The 27,948-nt window shown below is 42.2% G+C and overlaps 1 protein-coding gene across 8 annotated transcripts; it reads left to right on the top strand.

Moving 5' to 3' along the window:
- The first annotated feature begins 104 nt into the window (after positions 1–104).
- On the top strand, positions 105–27,048 carry synj1 (synaptojanin 1). 8 transcript variants are annotated; one of them, XM_050038596.1, is made up of 31 exons: positions 105–173; positions 1,183–1,339; positions 1,515–1,601; positions 2,041–2,308; positions 2,571–2,796; positions 3,996–4,079; positions 6,798–6,859; positions 9,020–9,116; positions 9,625–9,800; positions 9,880–9,961; positions 10,085–10,237; positions 11,602–11,758; positions 12,156–12,179; positions 12,673–12,864; positions 13,465–13,549; positions 14,070–14,210; positions 14,299–14,491; positions 14,575–14,733; positions 14,862–15,018; positions 15,158–15,284; positions 15,468–15,680; positions 15,763–15,841; positions 16,057–16,222; positions 16,349–16,531; positions 16,664–16,699; positions 17,399–17,521; positions 19,429–19,470; positions 20,269–20,321; positions 20,424–20,613; positions 20,983–21,293; positions 23,307–27,048. In XM_050038596.1, exons 2-31 carry the CDS (start codon positions 1,216–1,218, stop codon positions 24,324–24,326), a joined length of 5,010 nt encoding a protein of 1,669 aa, XP_049894553.1. In that variant the 5' UTR covers positions 105–173; positions 1,183–1,215; the 3' UTR covers positions 24,327–27,048. The 8 variants fall into 8 exon arrangements, with proteins under 8 accessions (XP_049894553.1, XP_049894545.1, XP_049894561.1 ...); XM_050038588.1 differs by having other exon boundaries at positions 11,593–11,758; XM_050038604.1 differs by lacking the exon at positions 12,156–12,179 and having other exon boundaries at positions 11,593–11,758.
- The last annotated feature ends 900 nt before the right edge of the window (positions 27,049–27,948 follow it).

Here is a 27,948-nt window from a genome sequence, read left to right as displayed (position 1 = left end):
TTCAAGTACTCTAAATGCTCACGTCGTCAGTACATAAAAGCGCACGGTACCTTTTCACGAGGTATTACGGTAACGTGAGGTAGGCGTGCTTTGCGTTGGAATGTACCATTCTGCCAACACACCGGGAAGGATTTTGTTGTGACAGCGGAGTAACAACCCGGCGGGGGTAGACGGTAAGGCGAAATCCTCAGCCCTTCCTCTTTCTAATTTAAATCAAACCTACAACTATAAGATAGAGCTAAAATTCAAATATATGCACAGGTGTTACGTTTTATAAAAGCCGAGTCGCCCGGATTTATGTAATAGTACATGTCAGTTTATCATCCCGGACGCACAGGTAGTACCACCATCAAAATATCGCCAGCTAGCGAATCATAGCTACCGCTGTGATTAATTTAGCCAACTTAGCTAGCTTTACCAGCTAGCCGTAGACAGGTGAAGGACAGCAAGCTGTTTTCGCTGTATCAGTTTACATCACTCGATATTTCAGTTGCTTTTCCACCTCATAAAATCCGACGTTAAAGCTAACTGGCGGGTAAGCGTTAGCGTTAGCTTCCCCTGCTGCAGTTGCATTGGAAAGTCGTGACTGTCCGTGTGAGGATGGATGATATTTCAGTCTCCCGGCCTAACGTTATCGTTCACAGTGCTACCAGTCAGCCAGTGCTGCTCATAATCTCCAGCTACCTGCTATACCCAGTTTAAAAGATTAGTTTGTGATATATTTGGGCCTTTAGCTAACATTATATCCGCAATTGGTACTGTGACAGGCGTCTGGTTTCGCAATGAAAGTTTATGCATCACGCAGTTTGTAATGTCATTGCCTAATAATCAGGTATATTTCCATAATGTGTCGGGGATTCATCAATAAATAAAAAAAATAAACCACATAAAATGTGTTACCCACAGTCAGAGTGGTGTACACGTATATTTGTTTAGTTTAGAAACATCTTAATACTCAGCTCAGACTCCGAACATTAGCTACACAAAATCTATAACAACAGTAACTCAGTTTTAACCAGACTTCCTAAACAGCATGCAATGTACGATCATATCATAGGTCAAATCTCCACCAACAATCAATAGACCATCAGATGCTCCAGTAGCTCTCTAATTACAGATGTTGTGTGTGACTGGGAGTGTCTCTTATTTGGCCTGCTCTGATTCACTCTTTTTGGCTTCCAGGTAATAACGTAGGTTTTTCACCTTGCATCAACAATGGCCTTCAGCAAGGGATATCGCATTTACCACAAGCTGGATCCACCCCCCTACAGTGTCATAGTGGAAACCAGGACCAGGGAAGAATGCCTCATGTTTGAATCAGGGGCTGTTGCTGTTCTGTGTAAGACATCTTGTTTGATTGATTTAAATTCCCTAAATTCTTAACCCCAAATAAGGATGCTACAATGAGAATACAACTGTACTATATTTAAGTCACAAGCTACAATTACTTAAGGTTTAAAGGAGAGTATTACCAGTATTTTCCTTACATTGTGTTGCTTTTGTTTGTCTTCTAGCGGCAGCAGAGAAGGAGGCCATTAAAAACACATATGCCAAGATTGTTGATGCCTATGGCATCCTGGGCGTCCTCCGCCTAAACTTGGGTAAGCTAAAGACACACCTTCTCTGTGCATTGCTCCTTGTTGAAGAAATTTCCTGGATTCAGTCCAGATCCTGACCCCAGGTTCCTGTGTGACTGTGAGGGACCTCAGTTTGTAGTCCTGTCGCTGCTTACTTATAAGCTGCTTTCTCCTGCCCTCTACATGACCTTGAGGGCTCTTGTTATCACAACAAGGGAAAAAGCTGCGTAAAAGATTAAAGCTCAGTCTTATAGATGGCTGAGATTTGTCTGCCTGGTGATTTCCTCTAAAGGAATGGCACCAACATTTTTTACCATTTCTTGTCCAGTCTCTTAATGCTGAATAATTTACTGTGTATTTTCTTAATACATCAACGTACAGCTTGCTTCTTTACAATTCACCATAGATAATGTTTCATACGCATGTCCCTTTGTTTTAACCATAATCCCTTTTGCTTTTTCAGGTGATTCCATGCTCCACAGTCTGGTGGTTGTGACAGGATGCAGCTCTGTGGGGAAGGTGCAGGATTCTGAGGTTTTCAGGGTCACACAGACAGACTTTATATCGCTGAAGAATGACCCAGCAGATGAGGACCGCATAGCTGAGGTACGAAAGGTCCTGAACTCAGGACACTTTTACTTTGCCTGGTCTGCCACTGGAGTCAGCATGGACCTGAGTCTCAATGCACATCGCAGGACCCTGGAAGACACTACAGATAACCGCTTCTTCTGGTAAGCACATGAAATTATTACTGTTCCAAGGTTACAGTAGGTGAGACTAGTAGGCAGGTGTTTGGCTTTAACTCTCTGAAGTAGTAGATATGTACAACGATAAGTGTGTGTTCTGCTATCTGCAAAGTCTTTCTGGTGAAAGAGTTCCTTCTGAATGTGTGATATGGGGGCAGTGTGATTTGCAACTAAGGTGTGAAAATTTACTGTTCACACTGAATTTGTTTGTGTGTTTGCTGTTGTGTCTGTCTCACTTAATCAATAGGAACCAATCTCTGCACCTGCACCTGAAACACTACGGAGTTAACTGTGATGACTGGCTGTTGAGGCTGATGTGTGGTGGTGTGGAGATCAGGACCATTTATGCAGGGCACAAACAGGCCAAGGCCTGCATCTTCTCACGCCTCAGCTCAGAACGAGCAGGCACACGATTCAACGTCAGAGGAACAAATGATGACGGACAGGTGGCCAACTTTGTGGAGACTGAACAGGTGAATCAGATGTTTGACAGTCTTAATGAATCTCTCTTCTTGTTTGGGAAGTGGTATGATAAAAGCTGCCTAACAGAAATCAGTTTGACAGCGTAGTTGCATCATTTTCCATATGCTCTGTGCTTGGTCACATGACTTTGGTTAATACAGCCTGTTTAAACACTGGTTATCTATTGACTGTTGAAGAGCAAACCTAATGCTGCCTGACAATGAAACACTATTGCTCCAGCATTTTGTGCTGTCACTGCATTTTGTTCAACAAAAATTATTATAGATGCACAGATAAAATTAAAACGTAACAGGAAAATCAGCAGAAAGATGATGATTATGATAATATATCAGCATATTGATGTATTGGTCAAGCTCCTGCCTGAAGCCTTTTACTCTGCAGTAGTTTAACTTCCTCAACTGAGTAAACTTCAGTCCAGTAAGTATTTTGCCTTTATTGCTGAGTCAGCACATTGTCAGTAGACGTGAATATTTGAATATGTAAGCTTACTTCTCAGCTCGTCATTGTGGGGAAACAACTCGATTTGCATTTTCACTTTTTGTGGTTCCTGTTTCAGGAAACAAACACAAAGATATATATTGGACTGAATAACAGAAACCACCACGATTGTAATGCAACGTAATGCAGAACAACTACACCAATATTTGCTGCCTCAAAAATTACTGTAGAGATAATTCAACATCTCTCTGTCAAAGTCTGAATAAAAATTGAACATGAGAAGCTTCAGATGTGCAGTGGTAATTGCAGGGATCTGCAAGATTACATTGTCAGTTCTGCTTATTTTGGGTAGCCGCTGTAGTGTTGACAGCTATGCTAACAGTCATGTTGCTTAATGACTTGGGTTTCAAAGATATGTCATCAATATAGCCATAAAAATGTTGCGCCTCTACATACTACATGGTTTCACCTTTATGTTTCCTTTGTGTCCTGACAAAGCAGCCACAGACACACATGCTGGTATTGTCTATACCAATGCAGTGACGTCATTTGTCTGCATTGTACAGTCATAGAACAATTAAAGTATTGTCGCTCCCTGTGGTCTTAAAAGTTTGTGAAGGCTGTATTACTTTCCATGTTTTCTTTTCATCCTCCCATAGGTTTTATCAATGTGTTTTTAATTTTTATGATCTGGTTTTTTTTTTTCATATTGCAAATAAACTTAACCAAACTTTCCTCTTGCTCTGAACAGGTTATTTTCCTGGATGACAAGGTCTCATCCTTCATACAGATCCGTGGGTCCATTCCTCTTTTCTGGGAACAGCCAGGAATCCAGGTAATTGGAGTTAAACCTATCCTATAAAGCCAGCCTAGAATCGTGATTGTGAGGTTTTCATATGTCAAACCAGATTATATGAAAAATATATAGCAGCCCTCATGTTTGTGTAAAAGCCATGTCCATTTTGTAAATGCTTTAGTTTTAGATAAAGCTCAGATAAGCTCTGTTGAGTGCACAGTGCTAAGTGTAAACACTGAACTCTGATGAAGCCTTTGTGGTGCTCTTGCAAAATAAGAAAAATCACTTTCATTGAAATACATTGTTTTCAGCATTCGTTGGGAATGATACATCTCCTTGTAATTACACTGGATATCTTTATCCCGGTTTTAACACATTTTGTCCATGCTGTGTTCAGAAAAAGTCCATTAAGGGTGTTTTGTTGCACCTGAATGAGAATCGGCACCCTAATGGGATGGATGAGAACCCCCACCTGGTATACTTTTTTTTTTTTTGGCTCTTGCTGGTGTTGGCGCTTTCATACTGCAGATAGGGATTACTCTGTGCATTGCCAAAGGGTAAGGGTGAAAACCAAGGCAATCCCATTGTGGAATTTTATCCAGATCCCATACAAGGTTCCTGTCCAAGAACTGCAGTTTTGAAGATCTAAAGCAGGAACTAGAATCACCCATTAAACACACAACATAAATAACATCACTGGGATTCTCCTGCCCTTGTCCTGACACTGCACAGACTGGTGGAGGAGATCAGGTGTGGGGGAGGTTAATGATAGATATAGTGGATGGTAAAGGGCGTTTTTCTGTTTTCCTCAGCTCCCAGACTTCTTTGGTCAGGTGAGAGCCTGGTCTGAAAACATCCCCTAACCACATGCCTTTCACATAGTTTGCTGATATTCCCCAGGCAGCTGGATAGGTGTTAATTGATAATATGGAAGAACGAGCTGCAAAATCTTAGAGGGCCAAGAGAAGCCAAGACCATATAAGTCACCTATTCAGTCCACATGGTCTGTGGTTTGGTCAGAACACAGGGTAGTGGGCTCGGGGTTGTTTTCAGACGAAACTGTAGTCCTCCTGCTTTTTAAGCATTGTGTTAGCTTAGTCCCCTCTACCGATTGTGGCTTTGTAGGCTTACTTTCTCCTCCCCATACTCTCCAATCCATTCCCTGAACAGATGGGATAGTTTCAGCTTTATCTTGAAGAAGAGTTATCGATCTTTCAGTAAGTTTACATTAGAAATAGTTATAAAGTAGTCTTGGAATCATACTTGTAGCATAGTGTCATAAAACCCTGCTGGGAGAGATGTAGATCAGTATAGTGGAAGGGCTGCCCCCTCTTAGTGGATTAGCTGTTATGAGTTCTGGTTAATGAAAAACTTGTAGTTAATCATTTTTTATGGGGAAAGAGTCATTCGTGGAATTAGTCATTTGTGGCAAATGATCACATGTGGCATTCACCAGTATACTTTGTAATTTAAGAAGCTCTAGTTTTCAAGATATCCTTCCTCAGCTGGATGCATTCAAACATCTAATCAATCAATTCCTTGTTTAAATATCGAATGAATTGATTGAGGACATCCTATGACTAATAGTCAACTAACAGTCAAGGATAAACCTTGTAAGTGGCACGACATACAGTGTGTAACCATGAAATATATTGTGGACATTACATGCCTTTAGAGCAATCAAAATGAATTTAGAACTTGTTTGACCAATTACATTCCAGGTGTTATCTGATATCTGTTGAGTTGCAGTAACATGTGAAGAGGTTTTGGTCTAAGGTGTACAGCTGTAACCCGAGTCCTTTCAGATGCTATCTTAGGAAGTTATTAAATATGCATAGCAAAGACCTGCATGACAGTAGAGAGAGGAAGGAGTGACAAAATGGCAGCAGCATGGAGCAAAAATATCTAACCCTAGCAGACACAGGCCTAGCCAAAAAAAGGCACATGTAAACTGACATTCAAGCAAATAATGTCCCCAGCAACAATGCAGTGGTAATAATATTTATTGACTGGTTTATGTCCAGAATGCTTGTATGTTGCTTGTGACCAGGACTGAGTAAACAATAGGAGACAGAGGAGGCAGAAATGAAAAGTGCAAGGGGGTGATGGCATTTAATCTTTTTTTTAAGTTGATGAGGCCATTAGAGACAGGAAGAGAAGGTATTTTATAAACAAAAGAAGATAAGAGTAGATAAAGTTCATGCACTAGCAGAGATAGGTAGGGAACAGCGAGGGAACAAGTAGGGACCTGCAGTGCACAGTGAGTAGATTTCCATCGAACAGCTACTGTGCAAGGGTCATGTCAAGGTGTGGTCATGTGTGGTCATGTCTGCTTTTAATCTGTAAGGCTCTTTGGTGTTTCTTGTGATTCAGTCAGCACCAGGATAATCGGTGATACAAATTTGCAAGCAGAGTCAAAAGAAAAAAATGTAATAAAAGTTTTAATAAAGGTGTTGGAGAGATGACAGGCAACAAAATTTCTCTGCTGTGTCTTAGTCTCTGTATGAACAAATCTCTCTATGCTGCCCCTGTGTTGCTGTTGTCCTGTGACATTCTTTTTTTCTCCACTGTAAAGGTCTTGTTTCCTCTGTTCAAATGTTATCCAAAATTTCCATTCCAAATTCACCACCAGGTTTTCTGATCACCTGCAACATGTGTGTGTGTGCCCAACTTTCCTTTGAAGTATTGATTTTAAGTAAAGAAGAACACTGTGACTCGCGTCTTTCTTTGTCTTTTCTTGCTCTCTCTGAACTGCAGGTTGGATCTCATCGTGTCAAACTCTCGAGGGGATTTGAGGCAAATGCGCCAGCATTTGAAAGGTAATTAAGATGTTCTGTGTGTGTAGTGTGTGTATACACAGGTGCGGGTGTGTGTGTAGTTTTCAGCTGCTTTATCTGGCCTCAAAGGAGCAGAGCAGAGGAGACACTATAATACTATGTCTCCTGCAGTCATTGCCTGAGCCACAATAGAGACAAGCCCTCTAGACTCTTGAAGGAGAAGATGTTAATTGAAGTGTGTCCTGAGAGGCCGGTTTATTGCTGGGTACAGAAAGGACACATTAGTAACCCTTAATCAGCTGTCGACCGGAATACTGTGTTTTATGTTTATTGCAGACAGTTTCTTTGCAAAAGTCCTTCCCTGACTTTTTGCACATCTCCTTGAAAATTGTTTCAAAGAACATTTAATTAAATGTGTGTGTGCATTGAAGGCTTTTATGAATCAACATTAAACAAATAAAAGTATAGATAGTCTTCACTTTTGCCTGATGTTCAGGTCCATTGACTGTTCTGTCATTGTATTCCAATTTTGGCTTCCCAGTAGTATCTTTCCCAATTCTAAAAGCTTTACTGCAACAATGGATTGGGCCTTTGATTACTCATCTTGTCTTAACTGGCAGTGAATAGTGGAGAACAGGTGGGCAGTGAGAAATACATGCCTCCAAAAATGGAATCACCCACTTTTAAAAAAATGGATCACAACGTTTGTCTAGTTTCTTTAGAGAGGGTACATCAGTGTTTGCAAATATCACAACATACATTTAAGTGTGAACACTCATGAAGCTGTCAGTCTGATACCAAAAAAAGATTTCTATATATATGTGTACCCTATTTTTGGCATCATTAACAAGATGCTACTGGAGATTTTCTCCAAATCATGGTAACTTTACCTTAAACATTTAATCCTAATTGCGGAGCCTTGAAAGAGAAATGTGTCCTTTGCTTTCCCCAATCTACAGACACATTACAGATGCAGGTTTAGCAACAGAGCAGCACCCATTAGAGTTGCTACTTTGTTCAGGACACTTAAGCCAGACGGCTTGTCACTAGGCCTAAATACCGAGATCATCACCCTAATCACTGTGTCACACCTTGATAGCACTGTGCCTGGCTCCATCCCTATCAACTTTCCTTATCAGTCCCGGAGCAGACATGCTGTTCACTCAGTTTAAGGCAACATGATGCTGATAAGCTTTGAAGACCACCAGTGGGTCTTTTATTTCTCCTGACTTTAGAGGATGGACTGAGCCCAGCTAAGCATTCATGACAAGTTTCCTTTGCTTATTAGTGTCTTCAGCATGCAAGACAAGCATGTCAGATGGTACACCAGTTGTAACAAATTATTATTTTTCACAAGAAGTGGTTGGCAGGCAGCTAGTCTTTGTCAGTATCTGTCCAGATCGGGACTTGACTCACTCTCTGTTATATGTAGGCAGTTTTCTGCTGTGACAGTCTAGTATGTTCGTGTTGAGATTCCTTAAATAGCACAAGGCCTACAAGAACATCTTTTTATAAACATGGTAACAGTAGCAGAATGTAGCCTAGGTCTGCTGTTCTCTCTGCTGGACAGTGCTGCTGCTCCATCCATTATCTGTAATATATTAAATCAATTTGATAGAGAAGCCTGAGGTTGTTTAAGTGTCTCCTCTTGGCTCTGTCCCTTCCTTTGTCCCTCCAGTTTTTACAACTTTGCAAAAACACATACTATAATCTTCTTAGTAAGTGCAACCCGGGATTAATCTCCATCATATATGTCATTGTATTCCCTCTTCTTAGGGAGCAAGTGTCTCAGCTGAAGAAAGATGCATTGAAATACAAATAAGCAATGAGATGTGCAGCTTTTGAACTCATTGCACATTAATATTTCACTTTTGACTCTAAAAGTGAAGCTTAAATCCACATTTACATGCCCTTGTTGCGTCCCTTTACCGCACACATACAAGTAACAGTTTAAAAAAACATGATGCAGGCTTGTCAGTATTGTGCCTCTGTGCAGTAGAGATGTGGAGCATGTGTCGAGATGTTTGTGTTGCTGTGCTGCTGCAGCCCTGATTTATTAATCTGAGAGATATTGTGTGCATTTATCAAGATTAAGCAAAGCGTGGAGACTTTAATAGGTTATGATAAATGCTGGAATAGGTGCACTATTATATATAGTCTGTGATGTTATTTCAGACCTTAACAATGCTGTGTTCTGTCTAGACACTTCACTGCACTGCGGAGGTTGTACGGTAAACAGGTGATCATCAATCTGCTTGGGAGCAAGGAAGGGGAACACATGCTCAGCAAAGCGTTCCAGGTGAGAGGAACAGTTCTCTGACAAAACACATTGGCAGCAAATGAAATGCATTTAAATAGATGCTGACTTTATTCTTTTTGGAAACCAACACATGACCGACAGCAAGAAATTCTGTCTTTTTCCATTTACTGTACCTTCAACTGTCAGGTCACATTTTCTTTTGTGGTCTTGTAGCTGTCACAGAACCACAAAGAAAACTTACTGCATACACTATATAGAATTGAATTACATTGATTTATATTAAAGGCATTTACCGGTTAGCCGTAGCTTAGTTGAAGTTATATTTGTCAAATGTTAATCTTTTCTATTAAGGAGGAAGTAAAGTCAATAGTATTGCCAGCTGTCAACTGAGCTGTAGTTCCTAAAACGTGACCTGCATGTTTATAGATTACAATCAAAGGTTTCCGAAGAAATCAAGCTATTGGTTTTGCATTAATGAATGGAAACTAACTTTTACATTCCATTTGTGGGAATAACTCCACTTCCTCTCTCTTTCTCTGTCACTCAGAGTCACTTGAAGGCATCAGAGCATGCGACAGCAGTGAAAATGGTGAACTTTGACTACCATCAAAATGTGAAGGGGGGCAAGGCAGACAAACTCCACAGTGTCCTCAAACCCTACCTCAGCAAGTTTTTAGAGGAGTGTGGGTTCTTCTACTACTCGGGAGAGACGGGCATCGCAAAGTGAGAAATTAATACATTTATTAAGTAGTACTGAATGTCATTTTTGTTATTGCTTCTTAACATTATAGCATCTTTTTAGGACTCAGGGTGGGACCATTAGGACCAACTGCTTGGACTGTCTGGACAGAACCAACAGTGTTCAGGCCTTCTTTGCCCTTGAGGTAGGAGTCTGAGGCCATTGTTTTGTTCTAAACTAGGATTTGCTATTCTTCCGGCAGAGTTCATTGTCTTTAATGTTGATTCTTATAATCTTAACCCTCTGTTTCTAACCCTCACCACACCAGATGTTGCCAAAGCAGCTGGAGGACATGAGTCTGACAGAGAAACCCCAGCTGGTGGCCCGGTTCCAGGAGGTTTTTAGGACCATGTGGTCAGCCAATGGAGACTCCGTCAGTAAGATCTATGCAGGCACCGGTGCCCTGGATGGCAAGGCCAAGGTACACAAAATGGACACAATAAATACACATGAGCATACAAGTTCACGGTAATTTACATTTACAATTTTTAATGCAGAACAGGTTGTAAGAGCTGTGTTTAATGTCGTGGTCAGGGTTTATGAATTTTAGCTCAGCCTGTTATAATAATCGTTGATTAGTTGAAAACCAAATTATGTACTATGTTATATTTTCATTATTGTTTGATCTTAAAAGCTGTAAAATGTAGACATTTAATTAGCAACCCTGGAATAGACAACCTTATTAAAAGTGTCATACATTACTAAAGACTATTCCAACTAAAGGGAAAGTGCAACTTTGAATGAGACAAGATTTCCAAAGATAAGTAAGGTTTGCATAAAAGTTTTGAATAAAATTTGCAGGCTCCTTATTGTTAGCTTGAGAGAGGATCACAAAGACTCATTTTACTCTTTTATAGTCTACTTTTTGCGAACACGTCACACTTTATCTCAGTTTAAGCATGATAATAGCAGCCTAGTAGATGAGCAAGTCATGGAAGGGGAAACATAAATATACACTAAGCAATGGCACCAGTGCTGGCACTGTGCAGTAAGGGCAAAAGCCCTGCTCGTTTACAGAACTGAGGACTTAAATTATTACCTTTTGACTTTGATCTTTAACCATAAATAGCACTTTATAAAATAATATCTAGCTGTGCGTTGTGCATGTAGTGACAGAGTTGATCCTCTCTGTGTGTAGACCTGTGTGCTTCAGTTTCTTAACTCTTGTGTGCCATCTCTTTCTGCTGTCCTCTGGACCTCTCTACCTGTGTGGTAAGTTAACGAGCCAGTCGATGTTGTTTTTGAGCTGTGGGTCTGTATCTGGTGCATTGATTCAAGTGTCTGTGGGTTAAATGATGATGATGATGATGATGATGATGATGATGAAGGTTGGGGTAGGTGGGACCTCTTTATTTAAACCTGATTTTATTTCCCCTTGAGGTATCCATGTGATGCATACTGTCTTGACCTAGCAACTCTCAAAGCCACATAGAGATTTCTGTTGAGCTACAGAAATCTAGCACAAAAGAAAACAAGAAAAAAACCATTGCCCTGGCATGTTGAGTGAGGTTGCCTACATCATCTGGCAACATCTGCTGTCTTGATTGGATGAACTCATGGACATGTTCTATTAAATCAAACCATGTTGCACATCAATCAGTGAAATTTCGAAGGTTTGATCCTTCACGGTCAGTTCACAAATCTACTTGGATCTCTCTGATGTGTTCCTCCTTTTCTTTTCTTCTGTGGTTGGAGTGGGAAGTACAGACTTTATGTCACACCAAGCGAGCTAATGATTAAGGTGGTTTTTAATTTTTTGTGTGTGTCTGTTTGTAGGCGGGAAAGCTAAAAGATGGCGCTCGTTCCGTGACAAGGACCATCCAGAACAACTTCTTTGACAGCTCCAAGCAGGAGGCTATAGACATCCTGAGGCTGGGCTCCACACTCAACAGCGATTTGGCGGACAAAGCTCGTGCCTTGCTCACCACGTCCAGTCTATATGGTAATTCTTTACAACATGTGACGTATTATTTTATTGAGGTAACAGGTCCCTTCTCTAAAATGTACTTACGAATAGTTTAACAATTTTTTTTGCTTCATATTATATGTTGCAGCTTCTATGGGATGTAATTTTTAGAAAATATCCCTTTCTGCTCCCTCAGGGAAGCATTGTTTAAATATTTTGACAAGTTTTGTCCTGTATTTGTTGTAGCCTTTTTAGCCAGAAGCTACTCTGCACAATAGAGGGGTTTGTCTGTGCTGCGTTAAGTGTAATCTCCATGGGTCAGCTCTCTGTGCCAGTTAGATTAATGCTGACCGACTGCTCTGCTAGAATTATCTATTAAAGCACTGGTTAACCCGCCCTTCTCTCCCTTCTCTCCCCCTGCCCACAATCTTAGTCACTGAGCCCGTCTTACAATCAGGTATAGTAACTGACGGATTACCCCCAGTGGATGGATCTTTTCATCCCATCCCATATTTGTCCCATCATTTGTGTTTGTTACTTTTTATCGTTCATTCATTTGTTATCTAATGTTGGTAGCGGTTTAACCCTCTGTCTGTTGCACATCATCAGGCTGTTGCAATAGTGGTTAAAGAAAAGAGGATGCTGAATTTTGTTATGAAATTTAACATCCCTTTGAGTGGGAAACTTACAGACAGAAATGAACCATTACCAAGGCTGATTATTTGAATGCTATCTGTATTCCAATCAGAGTTGGTGTGTATATCCTTTCTCCCATGCCCCATGTTTAAGAATATTGTTTCAGTCTTCCCTCCCTGTATTTGGATGTTCTCCCATTGGTTTTTATTAGATTTTTCCCTTTTCCGTTTCGTTTCCCTGAATGCCGCCCTTCCTGCAGACCCACACATACTCAGCATTTTTACACTCTAATCCTACTCTCCTCCCTTACACAGCTTCCCCAAGAGTATTGCTGGGAATGTGTCAGAACTACCATAAATACACGAGGCCCAAGCAGATCCGGGTGTGTGTCGGCACCTGGAATGTTAACGGCGGTAAACAGTTTCGCAGCATTGCTTTCCGCAACCAGACGCTCAACGACTGGCTGTTGGATGCTCCAAAGAAGGCAGGGCATCCTGAGTTCCAGGGTATGTTGGGGTCATTTATCTGCACTCACCAGTGGTTCATGCCATATCTGGAAATTATATTTAATAGGGCCACCAGCACCTCTGAAGCTCACTATTTGATGTTATATCTCATTTGTTTTCTGTGGTTTAAAGGAGCTTCCTAAGACTTCAGGAAGTGACTGATATATCTTTATCTCTACAATTTATCTTCTTAGTTTTGCTGACAGGGTTTTCACGATACCATAATTTTAAACTAGACAATACTAGTTTTAAAAAAAGATATTCGATACGACAAAAATGGGAAAAATAAGTCCCAGGTGAACAAAATAGGATTTTTTAAATCAACAACCTGCTTACATTGCTGGTACAGAAAACTCATTAAATACACGCCTCCAGTCACATGGAGGGTTTGTTGCTGGAAGAATGCAACAAGCAGTTGATTTTATTTCCTGTTATTTCACCTGTGCAGCCCGGGCTTGAAAAGTTGTAGCTCTTTACTACTATTGAATGTTTAAGTAACAGAGATTGTATCATTTGAAACAGGTATATAAAATATAGAAATATAGAGATAGATATAGATAAGGCACGTGTGTTGAACACTGTGTATGTTTCTCTTCACAGACAGCAAAGCCAACCCCATAGATATCTTTGCCATTGGCTTTGAAGAAATGGTTGAACTGAATGCTGGCAATATTGTCAGTGCGAGGTATGTGTGCAAGATTCCAGCCTCAGATAACTGACAAGTTTTGTTTGTTTTCTTTCCCTTTCTTTTTCTGTGGTCTATACAGCCTACTTTTTAGGTACTGTCAAGAACACTAATGCTGTTTTTTCTTTCAAAGATTCAAGTGATGGAGCTTTTAAATGTATTAACTACATCAAAGAGGGTATGGAACATAGAGTATATAACATCCTGAAAGAAGAAGCTGATTTCAAAGTGGCCATGATTTTTCTTTCTGAGATCCTGATTTTGCTCTTGACATAATAAGATTATTAAGCTGAGCTGGACTGCTCAGGCCTGAGCTGACAAGGCTAAAATGACTTATCCAGATGTGAATTCTTTTGGTTCTTGATGAAGAGCAAAGAGGATTTTATAACATCTTAAGATTTAACTTAATAAAACGTTAATGATCCCTCTCTGACTCACTTGATGTTTTTGGCTGATCTGGGTATTATTTTTGCTTTGTTCTTTTTCTGCACTCTGACACATCTTTCTGTTTTTGTCACAGCACTACAAACCAGAAACTATGGGCAGCTGAGCTACAAAAAAACATATCGCGGGACCACAAGTATGTGCTGCTTGCTTCAGAGCAGCTGGTGGGAGTGTGTCTGTTTGTTTTCATCCGCCCACAGCACGCACCCTTCATCAGGTGAGCACATTTTTACAAGAGACTTATCTAGTTACACTGTAATCACAGTGATGGTAACTGTAATTTTGTCATTCAATATTTTTTCCAGGGATGTTGCCGTAGATACTGTAAAAACTGGGATGGGCGGGGCTACAGGCAATAAAGGAGGTGTGGCCATCCGCCTGCTCTTCCACACCACCAGCATCTGCTTTGTCTGCTCCCACTTTGCTGCCGGCCAGTCACAGGTCAAGGAGAGGAACGATGACTACAATGAGATCACACGCAGACTCAGCTTCCCCATGGTAATAACCATGACATTAACAAGTTATTTTTTCAAGCACATTGTTGCACAATGTAAGCATAAATGCATCCATCTTGTTGCCAGGGTCGTCTGCTGTACTCGCATGACTACGTCTTCTGGTGTGGAGACTTTAATTATCGAATCAGTATGCCCAATGAGGAAGTGAAAGACCTGATCAAACAGCAGAGCTGGGACTCCCTGACAGCTGGGGACCAGTTGTTGGACCAGAAGAATGCTGGTTTGGTATGATCTGCAACACATTTGCATGTTTACAGCACAAATAACTTTCACTTCCTCTCAGTAGAAAACAGTGTACCATAACACTGAGCACATTTTTTTAGTGCGTACTAATGCAGAAGTGTCTTTAACAGGTGTTCCGAGGTTTTATCGAGGGGAAGTTAGATTTCGCCCCCACCTATAAGTATGACCTCTTCTCAGAAGACTATGACACCAGCGAGAAGTGCCGAACACCAGCCTGGACTGACCGCATCCTCTGGAAGAGGAGGAAGTGGAACTTTAACAAAACGGGTAAGATGCAGAGCTACTGCAGATAAGTAACTCTGACCTGAATGAGCTCCTTCCTCTCAACCTTAGACCTTTTGACAGAAGACAACATTATGTTACTGGCAAAAATAGTCTTATATATGCATTTATGCATGTTTTGCAGCTGAGGAGATGAATGTAGTAGGGGCACCTTCCACATCTGGGGAGAATGAGGACGATCCAGACAACCCCTGGAGCTCTGGAACTCTGAAGTACTATGGCAGGGCTGAGCTTAAGACCTCAGACCACAGGTAATAATATCTGTAAGAGCAGCAGCGGTATGATTTGCTGTATTTCCTTCTTATGTCACATCAATGTTGTGTTGTCAAGTGGAATCAACTGATTACAATGACTCTGTAACGTAACAATGGTGCAAACAAGTATGTAGCATTTCTCTTCATCACTGACTTCAAGGATCCCCTGTCTTTCTTTAGACCCGTGGTGGCTGTAATAGACGTGGACATCCTGGAAGTCGACCCAGAGGCGCGTCACCAGGTCTACAAAGACGTCATCGCCCTGCAGGGGCCCCCAGATGGCACCATCCTGGTGTCACTCTGCTCCTCCGGCCCTGATGACTACTTTGACGATGCGCTCATAGACGAGCTGCTGGACAAGTTTTCTAATTTCGGAGAGGTCATCCTCATCAGGTGAGCGGGACATCCTAACACAGACAGACATGTATCACCTTAAGACAGTGAGACGGCATTGACAATGTGCTTGTTTATGCAGGTTTGTGGAGGAGAAGATGTGGGTGACATTCCTGGAAGGTTACTCTGCGCTTGCTGCTCTGTCTCTCAGCGCTTCCACTGTAAGTCATCACTGATTATATTACTTACTTGTAAGTTGAAGCCTTAACATTAATAATATAAGATGTATGTCCATCTCTATTGTTTAAATTCAAAGTTGCATAATTTTTACCACCCTCACACTGCATTCAAACACAAACAGCAATTGCTTTCCTATAACATGCCTGGTAACCTCTGCCTAGCGCCTTCTTAACCTTGTCTGCTGGATACACTGTAGGTCCTTGGCAAAGTGATTGACATCCGTTTGAAGAGTCCAGGCTGGATCAAGAGCCTGGAAGAGGAGATGAGTGTGGAGAGGATCTGTGGAAGCATCCCCACCTCGGCCAGCTCCACCCTGCTTGCTGAGGACACAGACATGGGCGATGATGATTACGATATGGAAGGTGAGGAGTGACAGCCAAGCAATCCCAATTGTTATCCTCAAAAACGTAGATGGATGGACGTTAGATGGATGTATGGATTACCAGCTTCAAGTAAATGAATCCCTGCCCTCTCGTCTCATTTACTAGGTGAAGTGGATGAGGAGGTCGAGGAGATCCTTCCCCAACACCTTCAGCCTGGAGCAGGCTCTGGCCCTGGATCCTCCCCTCTCCCCTCCCCTCGCAGTAGTCCCTGTCCCTCCCCCACCCACGGAGAACCTGCTGCCCCCAGCAGGCCTAGTCGTGGAGGGCAACCTGCCCGACCATCACAAGGTAAATATAACGTGCAGCATGACACACACCTGGAATCAGGTTGATGAAAGTACAGTCATCAGCTCAGACCCCAGTCTCTGCCTGCTGGAGTATAAACTGTAATTCTGTTCTGTTTGTAACGCACTGAAACAGATTTAAGCCCATCATTACTGAGGAGAGAATTTCCAGGTAAAAAGTTACGTGTGGTGATTTGCTGTGTGATGTTTAGAGATAGAGGGCTTGCAGTGTGTCTTCCACTTAACTACTTGTTTCCATCTGCGACATAATTTAAGCTGCTGTATGAAATGTGTGCAGTGTTAGCTTCTTCTTTTCTTTGGTCAACACTGAATCACAGCTGTGCACAAAGAGCACATCGCAGAATGGCACAGAGCCCTATCTTACACCAAGCGCAAAGCGGTGCACTGCACAACCCAACTGTCTTTGCTAGTTTCAGACCGATGCAGTTGTTTTTTCCACAGCCAGTGGCCAGGTTGTGTAAGAAGCAAATGTACTTGCGTGCATCCTGTGTGTCTATGTAAAGGGCATGGGGGATGACACTCTGATTAGTTGATTTCATAGTGTCCCCAAAACAAACCTGTGGTTGATGAATAGACTAAATACAACCCCATTGCCCCCCATGTTCTGACTGTACTTGGCCATGCACTTTAGGCAACGCTCTATAGATCGAGATTAGACTTTCAGAAACAGGGCTAATGGCTTGACATGTTTGACCAGTGTGATTTGTCAAAGAAAATAACTTTTTTTATGATGACATTTTTACACTTGAGGCATTAAACCACGCTCTGTCACGAATTTTCTGGATACAAATATGCTGTTCCTCAGTTAAACCACTCTGTTTTCATTCGCACCTCTTTTTATTTCTTCCAGGGCCTCCTGTTGACTTCCAGCCTGGTGCCCCCACATCTCTAGAGCCCAAACGCCTACCTCCCCCTCGTCCCCAAGCTCCCCCAGCCAGACCAGCACCCCCTCAACGCCCACCACCACCATCAGGTGAAGTATCATCCTACCCCTCTCGTATACAGTGGTTAAAGCTTGCAACCTAAGTTAGAGCAACTAAATAAAATCCTCAGTGGAAGTGTGGATATTTAATTTTTCATGTTACAGTCTGAGATACTTTAGGCAGGTGTTAATATTTTCACTTTTATCCCACTGCTTCGCCTCATTCCTGAAGGAGGCATGAGCCCTCTGCCTATTAGAAAGGAATCTGGAGGTAAAGTAATAAGTTTGCAACTGTGTGTTTATCTGCTTAAATTGCTGAAGCATTTAAAGTAGTGGCTGCTATTTTCCATCTGATGCTACACACAGAAAAGCACACTGCTTAAGCGTTGACTCAGTAAGCTGTCATCAGTTTTGATGCTTGTTTCTGTTTGGCATAGAATAAAGTGAGGTTGCAGATGACTGTATGATGCTTCAACAAAAAAAAGAGTAATTATTCACTGAACCACCAGCATCACATGAACCCTCTTCTAAACCTGACTGGATGTACACACCACCGGGCTGTCCTTGGGCTTAGTTTCAGCTTTTCAGCTTGTTAAAACATAGAATGTTGCCGAAACAATCTATCTACATGTCATAATCAAATGTGAGTTGAAAATAGGCTGTGAGGTTGCTGAGTCATGCTTGATTTTAATGAGCAACTCTTAGATTGAGGTGTTGTCAGTTGAGAAATTGTGATTGACTTCTTAGGTCAAGTTTTGCAGTGCTCCTTGTGCATCATCCAGTCACTCTCCATACTGTGTGATTTTGGTTGATGTAAATCCTTACAGAGAAAATGAGTCTAGCTTTACAGTAATATCCCTCCTCTGTGGTACATCTGTACTGTGGAAGTGTTGTTGTTATATAGCCTAGACATTGTCCTGGGTATTGTTGCCCTTATTTTAAGTTTTCCGTGTGGTAGTAGCTGGTAAGTCATGATATGTAATTTTCATAATGAAATACTGTTTCCCCTCTTTGACTTTAAGACTGTGGCGAATGTCCCAGCCCATTGCTTGGTAGGAGAGGCAGTGAAGGTAACTGGCCAGGCAGTGTGTCTTTAAATGTCATCTGATCCATGTAGTCTTACACCCTGTCATCAATGCTTCTTTGACATTGATGGTTCTTCTTTGGCCGATTCTTCATCATTGTAGGCCAACTTAGTCTTGTGCATGTGACAGAGAGAGAGACGTGTTTGGTAGCCTGTAACTGTAGACCAAAATATTTGGCTTATTTTAATGCAAAATAAGCAGGCAATGAAAAAAACAAAGGTTAAAGAGCTAGCAGGACCAAATACGCTCTCGCAGACTTTTCTACCCAGGAGACAAACTTTCTCCTTTGTCATTTAATATTCAGTGGTGGTTACAAGTGTAATACACCCCTGCTGATTAGTTTTGAAAATCTACAAATATCCCAGATAAGACTTTTTCCTGCAAACATTTGTGATGAACTTTGAAAGTAAATATCAGGACTCGTGCAAGAGCTCAGGATATGCATCAATACACATTCACATTATATATTCAGGAGTCATTGTAGGAGACCATCTGACTGACATGGTTACACACAATAGGGAACTGGATACATCACAGTTGTGCACTCTTATCATTGTGGACTAAACAAGTTAGTCTTTTTATTACCCGGAAGATAATGTGAGCTAAAGGACAATCCCTTCAGTCCGCACCTAAACTGGTTTTAAAGTCAGTTTGGCAGTAGTACTCCACTATAATTGCAGGGATATCCTCATCAGGGAGGTTAAGACTCACAGCATCTCAGGCTTCACTGCTCTGCTGCATTTATACCACCACACGCTATTTATTCTTAGCACTTCTTGTCAAGTGTTGTCATCGGGAACACTTGCTTCCTGTGACCAGCATTCCACTTTGTGTATAACAGTAATGTGGTTTGGTTTCCTTTGTGCTGCAAAGGACCAAAAAGCCCCGCTCTTCCTCGGCCAGATGCTGCTGCAGGTGAGTGCCACAAAGCATGACGTAGCCTCACTTAGCATTAGTGAAGACATGGGATTGTTACTTAGTTATGCAGGGTTGTATTTGTCCCATGAACACTCATCTATATATGGAGATTTCTTGACTCACAGGGAGTGATACAGGGCTGGTGTTATCCCCGTCTATAATCCTGTGTTGTGTGTTTATACCTTGACACAAATTAAGCCTTTCCCAGGGTGGAGGATAGGGTTTGGTTGCTTAGCCTGTCAGTGACTTGGCCTGTATTCACCTGACCCATTTGTATGGTGTGTGTGTGTGGTTAGTTGAACCCCTCAGTCACAGTAAGGGTGTGTTTGTGATTAGCAGGGTTGACTTTCATTTGGTAACTGCACAGTGAAGCATTACGCAGTAGCAGACATCTAAGTCGCGTGGGAACATGTTCGCAGGCACCGAGAGGGGTTCAGCAAGAGAATAGTGAAAGAAGAGGTGTGTGCTTGCGAGCTGTGTGGTAAGCAGTTGGCTCACAGAACAAGGTCTGCCTCTCCTCCAGACCTCCTGCAGCTCTGGAATGACTGAGTCATCATTTGTAATGAAGTCAGCCATGGGGAATTTGGTCTGTCATAGGCTGGGGTGGGTTTGCTTGTGGTGATTTAGTACAGTGCTTGTAAAAGTTATAGTTCATTCACTTGAACCATCTACCTAAATGCTCATGCTGTTCCTTACATCTCTCCCTAGGGGGCGCAGTCCACATGCTAGATATGAAAATTAAGATTCTTTTATGTTGCTAATGTAGCTGTTTTTTTTCCGTCTTAACTCTTTCAGGTCGAGGCCAGGTAGCAGTGGGAGCTCCTGGACCTGGAGGTGCTTCCAGACCGGTGAGTTTACAGCTTTGAACAGTCTTCACAAAAGGAGTCTGACCAATCATACTGATTTTGACTAATTTAATTTCTCCCTGTTCTCTATTCATCGTCATCCAGAATATCCCTCCTCGAGCTGGAGTCATCAGTATGCCCCCCCAGTCTCGCCCACCACCTCCCGCTCACCCTGGAGCACCTAGACCCATCCCAGAAGTGCATCCCGGGGCCCCTCGGCCAATCCCAGACACCCACCCTGGAGCTCCACGACCTGTGCCCAGCGGCCAGGCAAAACCGTCTGACCTGCCTCTGGGTAAGGGAGCGTATTTTCACAATGGGCAGAATACTAGATCAGAAGTTCCCTAATTTTTCTACGTCAATGCTCCCAAATTTAATTTATTGGTTTATTTAAGTCAAGAACAGTGTACAATATGTATTGCACCAGATAGCGCACATTGCTAATTATCTTCTGTCGTCCCTAGGCATGGATATACTGCACATATAACTATATAAAATTGACAATTTCACGTAAAATGAATAGCATTAGCTTCTGACCAGGGCCCCCCTTTGGCAAGATGTCTTTAAAACCCATTGACAGTACTACAGCGAATGTTAAAACTATAACATTATTAATGTGATACAGTGATTTTAAGCCTTAACTCTGTCCTGTTTCCTCACTCAGGTCCCTCTCCCTCAGGTCCTCCTCTTGCAGAGCCCCCTGCAGGGAGACCCCAGGTTCCATCACCCATGCAGCCACCCATGCAGCCCCAACAGGCTGCACCTGCAGCTCAGTCCCAACTCCCACCACCGATGCAGCCCACACTTGCAGCTCCACTCCAACCACAGCAAGCTCCTAAAGCAGGGCCCCCTCCTGCTGCTGCCCCTGCTGGGCCTCCACAGGGTCTAGCCTCTCCTAAACCCCCACCACGTTCCCGCTCCTCTCACGCTCTGCCACCTGATGCTGCCAAGTCTGAGACAGCCCCAGCTGCACAGGTTGGTGCCAACTCCCTTTTTCATTACATTACTGGAATTTCAGCAACTGAACAAAGAGCACTAACATAATTATCTATTGAGTTCACTGAGATTTTTCTGCTTACATGTAGTTAAAAAATGTACCACAGATTCATGCTCAAGTTGTGCTCATTAGACACGATATTTTATGCTATATTATGACAAATGTTGGAGGTGGAGACTGCGACAGTAGCCTCTTTCTGCTTCTTTGTCTCGCATCAGATGAGCTTAGTTGTCTGTGTCATTCTTCCTGCTTTTGTCTCTCTGATACATTTGTCTCTTTTTCACAAGCTGGAGAAGCCCTCAGGGTGACAGGTACTTTATATTAAACCACCTCTTTGTCTCATCCTCCATAGCACAACAGTCCTCTGCTCTGATGTTATTACCTCTCATACATTACACCCAGTAACCTCCCCCTCTCTCATTTTGTAATAAATTTTCCTTCCTTGTATGTCTTCTCCTGAGTTATTTTAACTTGGATGTTTTAGTCCACTGCAAGGCCATGCATTGTTTTGTGTTAGGCTCAGAATATGGAGCATTCTTTGTCTTCTTTTTGTCGGTCAACATATCAAACCATAAATGACGTGGGGAAAAAAAAAGATGAAAATGTGATGTTTTGTTGTTGGCCATTTTCTCCTCCTTCACTAGTCCTTTCATATCTGCTCACTGTTCATGTGTTGAGAGTGAGCACATATGCAATGACTTCATATTTTGATTTGACATGTTGTTTAATTTGTATTATTTCATTCATTTGTATTAGAGTTAGTGATTGTATATGGACTGTGATACATACATCAGCAGTAGTCAGTGTATTTCAGTCGGCCAGATTAAAGGTACCCTGTGGAGTTTTGACTGAGTGGCGCTATGGATCAAGTAATTCCCATCATACACCAACAGACTTTAAAAATACTTTTAAAAGTCTAAAGATGTGAAACCTTCTCACATCTCAAGACAATGTGAGCTTTTAGTCACACACTAAAAGATTTTAAAAAGACTGGCAATCTGACAGGGTTCATCTTTGCAAGACTACAACTGGATTCCTTTTGAGATTATTTCCCATCCTGCAACTGCAGAAAAATAGTACGCCAGACTTCTTTGAAGAAATATGACATATTGGGGCAACCTTTAGTTCAACAGGTAGAGTGTGTGCCCCATATAGGCTGAGTCCTTTGCAGCAGTTTGGGTTTGATTCTTAAACCCATCATCCCCTTCTCACTCCCTCTTTCCTGTCACTCTCCAGCTGAACCGTAATAAAGTAAAAAAAAAAAAAAGCCTGAAAAATAATCATTAAAATGATGTCTGTATTTGCGTACACACTTTAGATTTTGATTTTGTCACCTCAACTTGCTACCAGCCCTTGATGGTTAGCTGCACTAATTTAGTGGCAGGAGACTGTGGAAATGAGAGGCAAACAGTTTAAAAAAATTACGATTTTTCACTAAAAATAAGTGCTAGTTGGTCAGATACATGCCAGATTAAACACAGACTCTTGATCACTCCACAGCTCCACCACTTTCTCCTCCTTTTCTACAGTCCAAGAGAGCCAAGACTTGTTCACGTTCTTGACAAGACTTACGATAATATTAAACATGTTTGATTTTGTCGTCACATCAAGATGAGAAAACGACTAACTTAAGACAGCTTGGTCTGAGTTTTATGGCCACCTCACACCAAATGATCAAGATCGTGGGTGCGCACGCGAACTGAGATAAAACTCATGACTTTCCTCCGACGTTGGAGGTTTGTCTGCAACAGTGGAATCGCTTAAAAGGTCATTTGGTGTAAAGTTAGCATAAGAAACACTGGATGTAAATATATAACTGTTTCTTTACAAGAAAGCTCCAGTGGGTATCTTTAAACTTTGTTCTGAGTTGATGAAAGAAGATTATATCATGGGCCATTAGTAAGTTAAACACATTAGCTCATGGTTCATATTTCCACACAGCATTTGTTGTGACAGCTGAATGGCATTTTCTTTGTTTTGTTCCTCCTTAGACTAATGGACTGAACGGAATCCAAAGAGAAGCACAATGGAAGCCCGACCCCTTCGACACACTTGCTTCTGATTTCCTCACCTCCTCCTCATCCTCCTGGCAAACCACCCAATCCCTGACCAGAGGCTCCTCTCTGCGTGCTCCCCCCGCAGTTCCTGTGTCGAAGATGTCCAATACTCTCCCGACGTCCCTCTCCTTCCAGTCCTCCGCTCTGTCAGACCTGCAGGCACTTGATTCATCTTCCTCTTCCTCGCTCTCCACCCCGTCACCATTCGCCTCCTCCCTGCTCCCGCCTCCTCCGGTACCATCTCGTAGCCGCTCCCACGAGACACTGCGTGCCTCCCCTGGCCCCCTCCCGACTGACCCACTTCCTGTGCGACCCAGCAGCACTAATCCCTTCACAGGCCCACTGGCGCAGCAGCATCAGCAGCGCCGCGCATTGACCCCGGACTTCAGCATCCAGCACCCCGCCCCAACGCCAAACATTCAAAGGACCATGTCCGCTCTCACTCAGCCACTTATCCCCACCCCTGCTCCAGCAGCAGCCCCTACTGCCACACCCAACTCCCAGCTGCAAAGGACAACGTCCCTGTTTGGACCATCGTCCACTTTAAATCCAACACCTGCTCCTCTGCTCCCCCTCACGCCATCTCCTGCCCCCTCCCTGCCTCTGGCACCACCCTCCTCCCTTCCACCTTCCCTCGCACCTCGTCGCCAGCCACCTCCCCCAGGAGGGAAACCAACTCAGCAGTGGGTCACGTTTGATGATGATTTGGATTTTAAACCTCCAACCAAAACACAACAAGCCCCCGTCTTCCCTTCCAGTTCTCTAGTGCCCCAAACTCAGACTCAGCCCTCCCGCTCTGTGTTTGACTCAGAGCCCGACTGGTTATCCTCGACCCCTTCAGTATTCCCAACCCTCCCTCCTCCCATCCCATCTAGAACTGTAACCAGTAACCCAAAGCTCCCAGAGGGACCCAGCGACGACTGCTTCTTCCCCAGGGAGTCGACAGAAAGATAGGATCACTCATAATATGTAAAGGGCATATCCAGATATGTATAGATCTATGATAAATGTGTATATGTGTGTGTGTATGTACAAAAGAGACAGTATTTAAGAAGTATAGACCAATCCCCTTCTGAATCACAGGAAAGGATTTATATCTCGAGCAGTAACACGAGAAGTGTATGAGCCTAAATGTGTGTTCTAACTTTACCACAGAGATGTTTGCCTGTTCCCTGATATTAACATTTATTTTAATACAAATCATTCTGATGTTTATTTTTATTCACGGCAGCAAACATGTGCCTGCGTCTACAGTATAGAGTTATATAAAGTACATCTATACGCACAAATCACGTGTTTAACCACCTGTGCAATATCAAGACATTTCTGTGTGGTCGTGCAGCACACTGCATTCGCCTGTGAGGTTCAGTGTTACCTTGGCATTTGCTACATTCACAGACACACAGCGGTTCATATCCATTATTCTGACTGAACTAAACATCAGAGCAGGGTACTCAAGTTAGAGGGTAATCTTCTACCTTGTCGGTTCACGTGTGGCAGAAGGCTATGCACTGCAGGTTTTACATTTGCCCCACAAACAAGAGTTGTTGTTGTACGTTTTAATTCTTTTCTTTGTCTGTGAGGGGTGCACATTTAAAAGTCTTATCGTGCGCTTGCTTTTATCATGAATGTACTTTACGTTGCACTGGGTTTTGTCATTGCCTCCTTGCTGACACCGCAGCGCGAACGACAGCACGAGTCAGTGTCATAATCAGTCAAACTGTTCACTGCCGCAGGACTGATGCTCTGTAATGTCATCCAATCCTCTTGATAGAAAACATTTTGTTCTCTCTCTCTTCAGCCATTGTTCTTTGTCTATGGGCTGTTACGCTTAGCTGGATATATTTTGTAGCTCTATATCAAAACCTATACATAGTGATTATGTATAAATGTATGTTTTCAACATGGGAACTACTCGCTAAATGTGCGTACGTGTGTTTGTGATGACCGTATCAGTGATTTGCACAATATAACTGATATGCACTGAAAGGCTGTATGTGCTCTCTTGGTTGTATTCTTGCTGATGGCAGAGTGGTAGAAATGAGAGCCTGCGGATTGAACAGACATCCTGTAGTGTTTTAACCCCTCTTGATTTATCCAAAGCATTTAACCACACTATTGTAAATTCAGAGAATGTGGCGCGTGTGTGTATACTTCTCTTACTCTCAAGTATGAAGCTGGTGTGATTTGGGTTTGAGGACATGGCAGCAAGGACGAGCCATGCTTAATAATAAGAGGGCACTTTTTTTTACTTCAACTTTTGTTCACTGCAAAAGTCATGCTTTTAATTTCTAAGAACATTTACTCTAAATAACCTATTGTTGATACCGTGGTGAGAAGTAACGTGTTGTGTTTGAGGTGCATATCGTCCGTTGTCGTGTTTGACAGTGTTTGTGTTTGGATGTGAGTGCGTGTACAGAGTTTAGAGTGGAATATCGGAGCTTTTCCCCAAGGACGTCTTCTCTTTTGAGTGCACACAGTGTATTTGCGAACAGGTTCTGATGTAACAGCCACTGTATTTATTTACCCATGGCTGTCACTGTATTTCTGCTTCCAGCCTGCCACAGGCTGCGGAGTGGTGTCACTGTATGCGAAGATGTTAACAATACAAGACTTGAGAATTCCCCCGTAGCAACACTAATAGACGATTGTTCACCACCTTGACTGAAGAGACTCACTGTATGCTCAAGTGCATAACCAGATTATAATTTCCAGTTGACTGTTTGTTGTGTCCTTTCTCAGGCGCAGTGCGGCCCACATTCCAGACAGTAGTGCGATTTGAGTGTAGGTGTCAAGCTCTCCCGAGCGTTTGCAGGTCCACTTGTGATATCTAACCCACAGCTGTTTCCTCCAGAGCCTCGCTGATTTCGTAAACATTCATGAGGTGTGTGTGGTGTTCTCAGAGGTGATGTGTCAGTATTTTTTCCCCTGTGCTACCTTATTTCACTTTCACTGCTATTGAGTTTCATAGGTCAGCGTTAATGTTGACAGTGATGACGAGCAATAGTTTTGCAAAAGGATCAGTGAGAGTACAATCCTCCCTAAATTGACACATGCCAGCTGTTGTAATCTAATCAGATGTTGTTCCCCCCCCCCCAACCTTCAGAAATTATATAACCGGCCGACATGTCTTAAAAGAATTTCGATGGTTCACGGAGGATAAAACATCTGACCCAAGTACCAGCTTACTAACGCTTCTGCACTTTGTTAAAACACAATGTAAAAACAAGTAAAAAATAATCTTTGTTCACTGCGCCTAAAGCAGTCGCTATCAATGTAAGCAAGTGTATCAGGTTGCCTTTGCTTACATGTCGATGTCATCTCTAAAATGCATTTATTGTGTTATCCAAATGTGTGCGGTAGATACTGTATCTGCATTAACAGTAGGTGACTAGCCAGCGCTTTGTGTCATGTCATGTTCAAGATGAGATTTTATAGGAAACAAAATTGCTCCTTTTGTGAGGTTGGTGTCCCCTTTTTATGGCTATAATCCATAGTAAATAACGAGTCTGTGTTGTTGAACATATTCCGTATGTGTTAAAGAGAAACATGAAGCTGCGATTCGTGTTAATATCTGACGTTCCATATTTTAAGTGCACAGCTGATTGCACCTTTATGTATGAAGCAGTTTATGTTGTATGTATGTATGCAAAAATAAATGTAAGTTGACGCTGAATGGTGTTTGTCTTCTCTGAGTGAAGGCTGGATTGTCATCTCACATCATAAAGAATTAAACATCATATAACGATCACACCTCTACTCAAAATTCAGTTGTACAGAGATTACATGTACAACCCCGATTCTGGAGAAGTTGGGAATGCAATGATTTGCAAATCCTTTTTGACCTATATTCAACAAAATATTTCATGTTCAAACTGATAAACTTTTTTTCTTTTTAGTGAATATACACTCATTCTGAATTTGATGTCTGCAACATGTTCCAAAAAATTTGGTACAGGTGCATGTTTACCCCTGTGTTACATCACCCTTTCTGTTTACAACACTCAGTAAGTGTTTGGGAGCTGAGGACACTATCTCTTGAAGTTTTGGAAGTGAAATTCTTTCCTATTCTTGCTTAATATATGACTTAAGTTGCTCAACAGTCCAGAGTCTCCATTGTAGCCTTTTTTGATTCATAATGCGCCACACTGAATGTTAGCGTATGTTGCTTCAAACTTTCCATCCCATCATCTTTAAGTGACGTCTTCAAACTTAATTCTCAAACATATTATAATAATACTAGACAGGTTGACAATCTTCACCTTTCTTGTAGTAAAACCAGACCGACCTAAAATATTTTAGAGTTCCATTTAATTTTAATTCATTATATTGTAATAATGTTAATAATAATATCTCTTTATTCATCAGTCAATATAAGGTAAATTCACACAAGGCCATTGCAATTAATGTCTTCTCATATTCCTCTTTTTACACACACTGCACATGCATTTCAGAGGGGGTCATAGTGTAGGGTAAGCCATAGAACAGCACCCTTGGAGCAGTTTGGGGGTTTGGTACCTTGCTCAAGGGAACACCAGCAGTGCCTCAGAGGTGACCTGGCACCTGTGCAACTCCC

The sequence above is a fragment of the Epinephelus moara genome, chromosome 3 (genome assembly GCF_006386435.1).
Source record: "Epinephelus moara isolate mb chromosome 3, YSFRI_EMoa_1.0, whole genome shotgun sequence".
NCBI lineage: Eukaryota > Metazoa > Chordata > Actinopteri > Perciformes > Serranidae > Epinephelus > Epinephelus moara.
This window is presented reverse-complemented; position numbering and strand designations above follow the sequence as displayed.

Excerpts from the sequence above, each read along its gene's own strand:
- synj1 (XM_050038588.1), top strand. The coding sequence starts at position 1,216 with ATGGCCTTCAGCAAGGGATATCGCATTTACCACAAGCTGGATCCACCC. Across the intron at positions 12,865-13,464 it reads AGGGCATCCTGAGTTCCAGG|ACAGCAAAGCCAACCCCATA; the intron begins GTATGTTGGGGT and ends TTCTCTTCACAG. Across the intron at positions 20,614-20,982 it reads ACCGTCTGACCTGCCTCTGG|GTCCCTCTCCCTCAGGTCCT; the intron begins GTAAGGGAGCGT and ends TTCCTCACTCAG.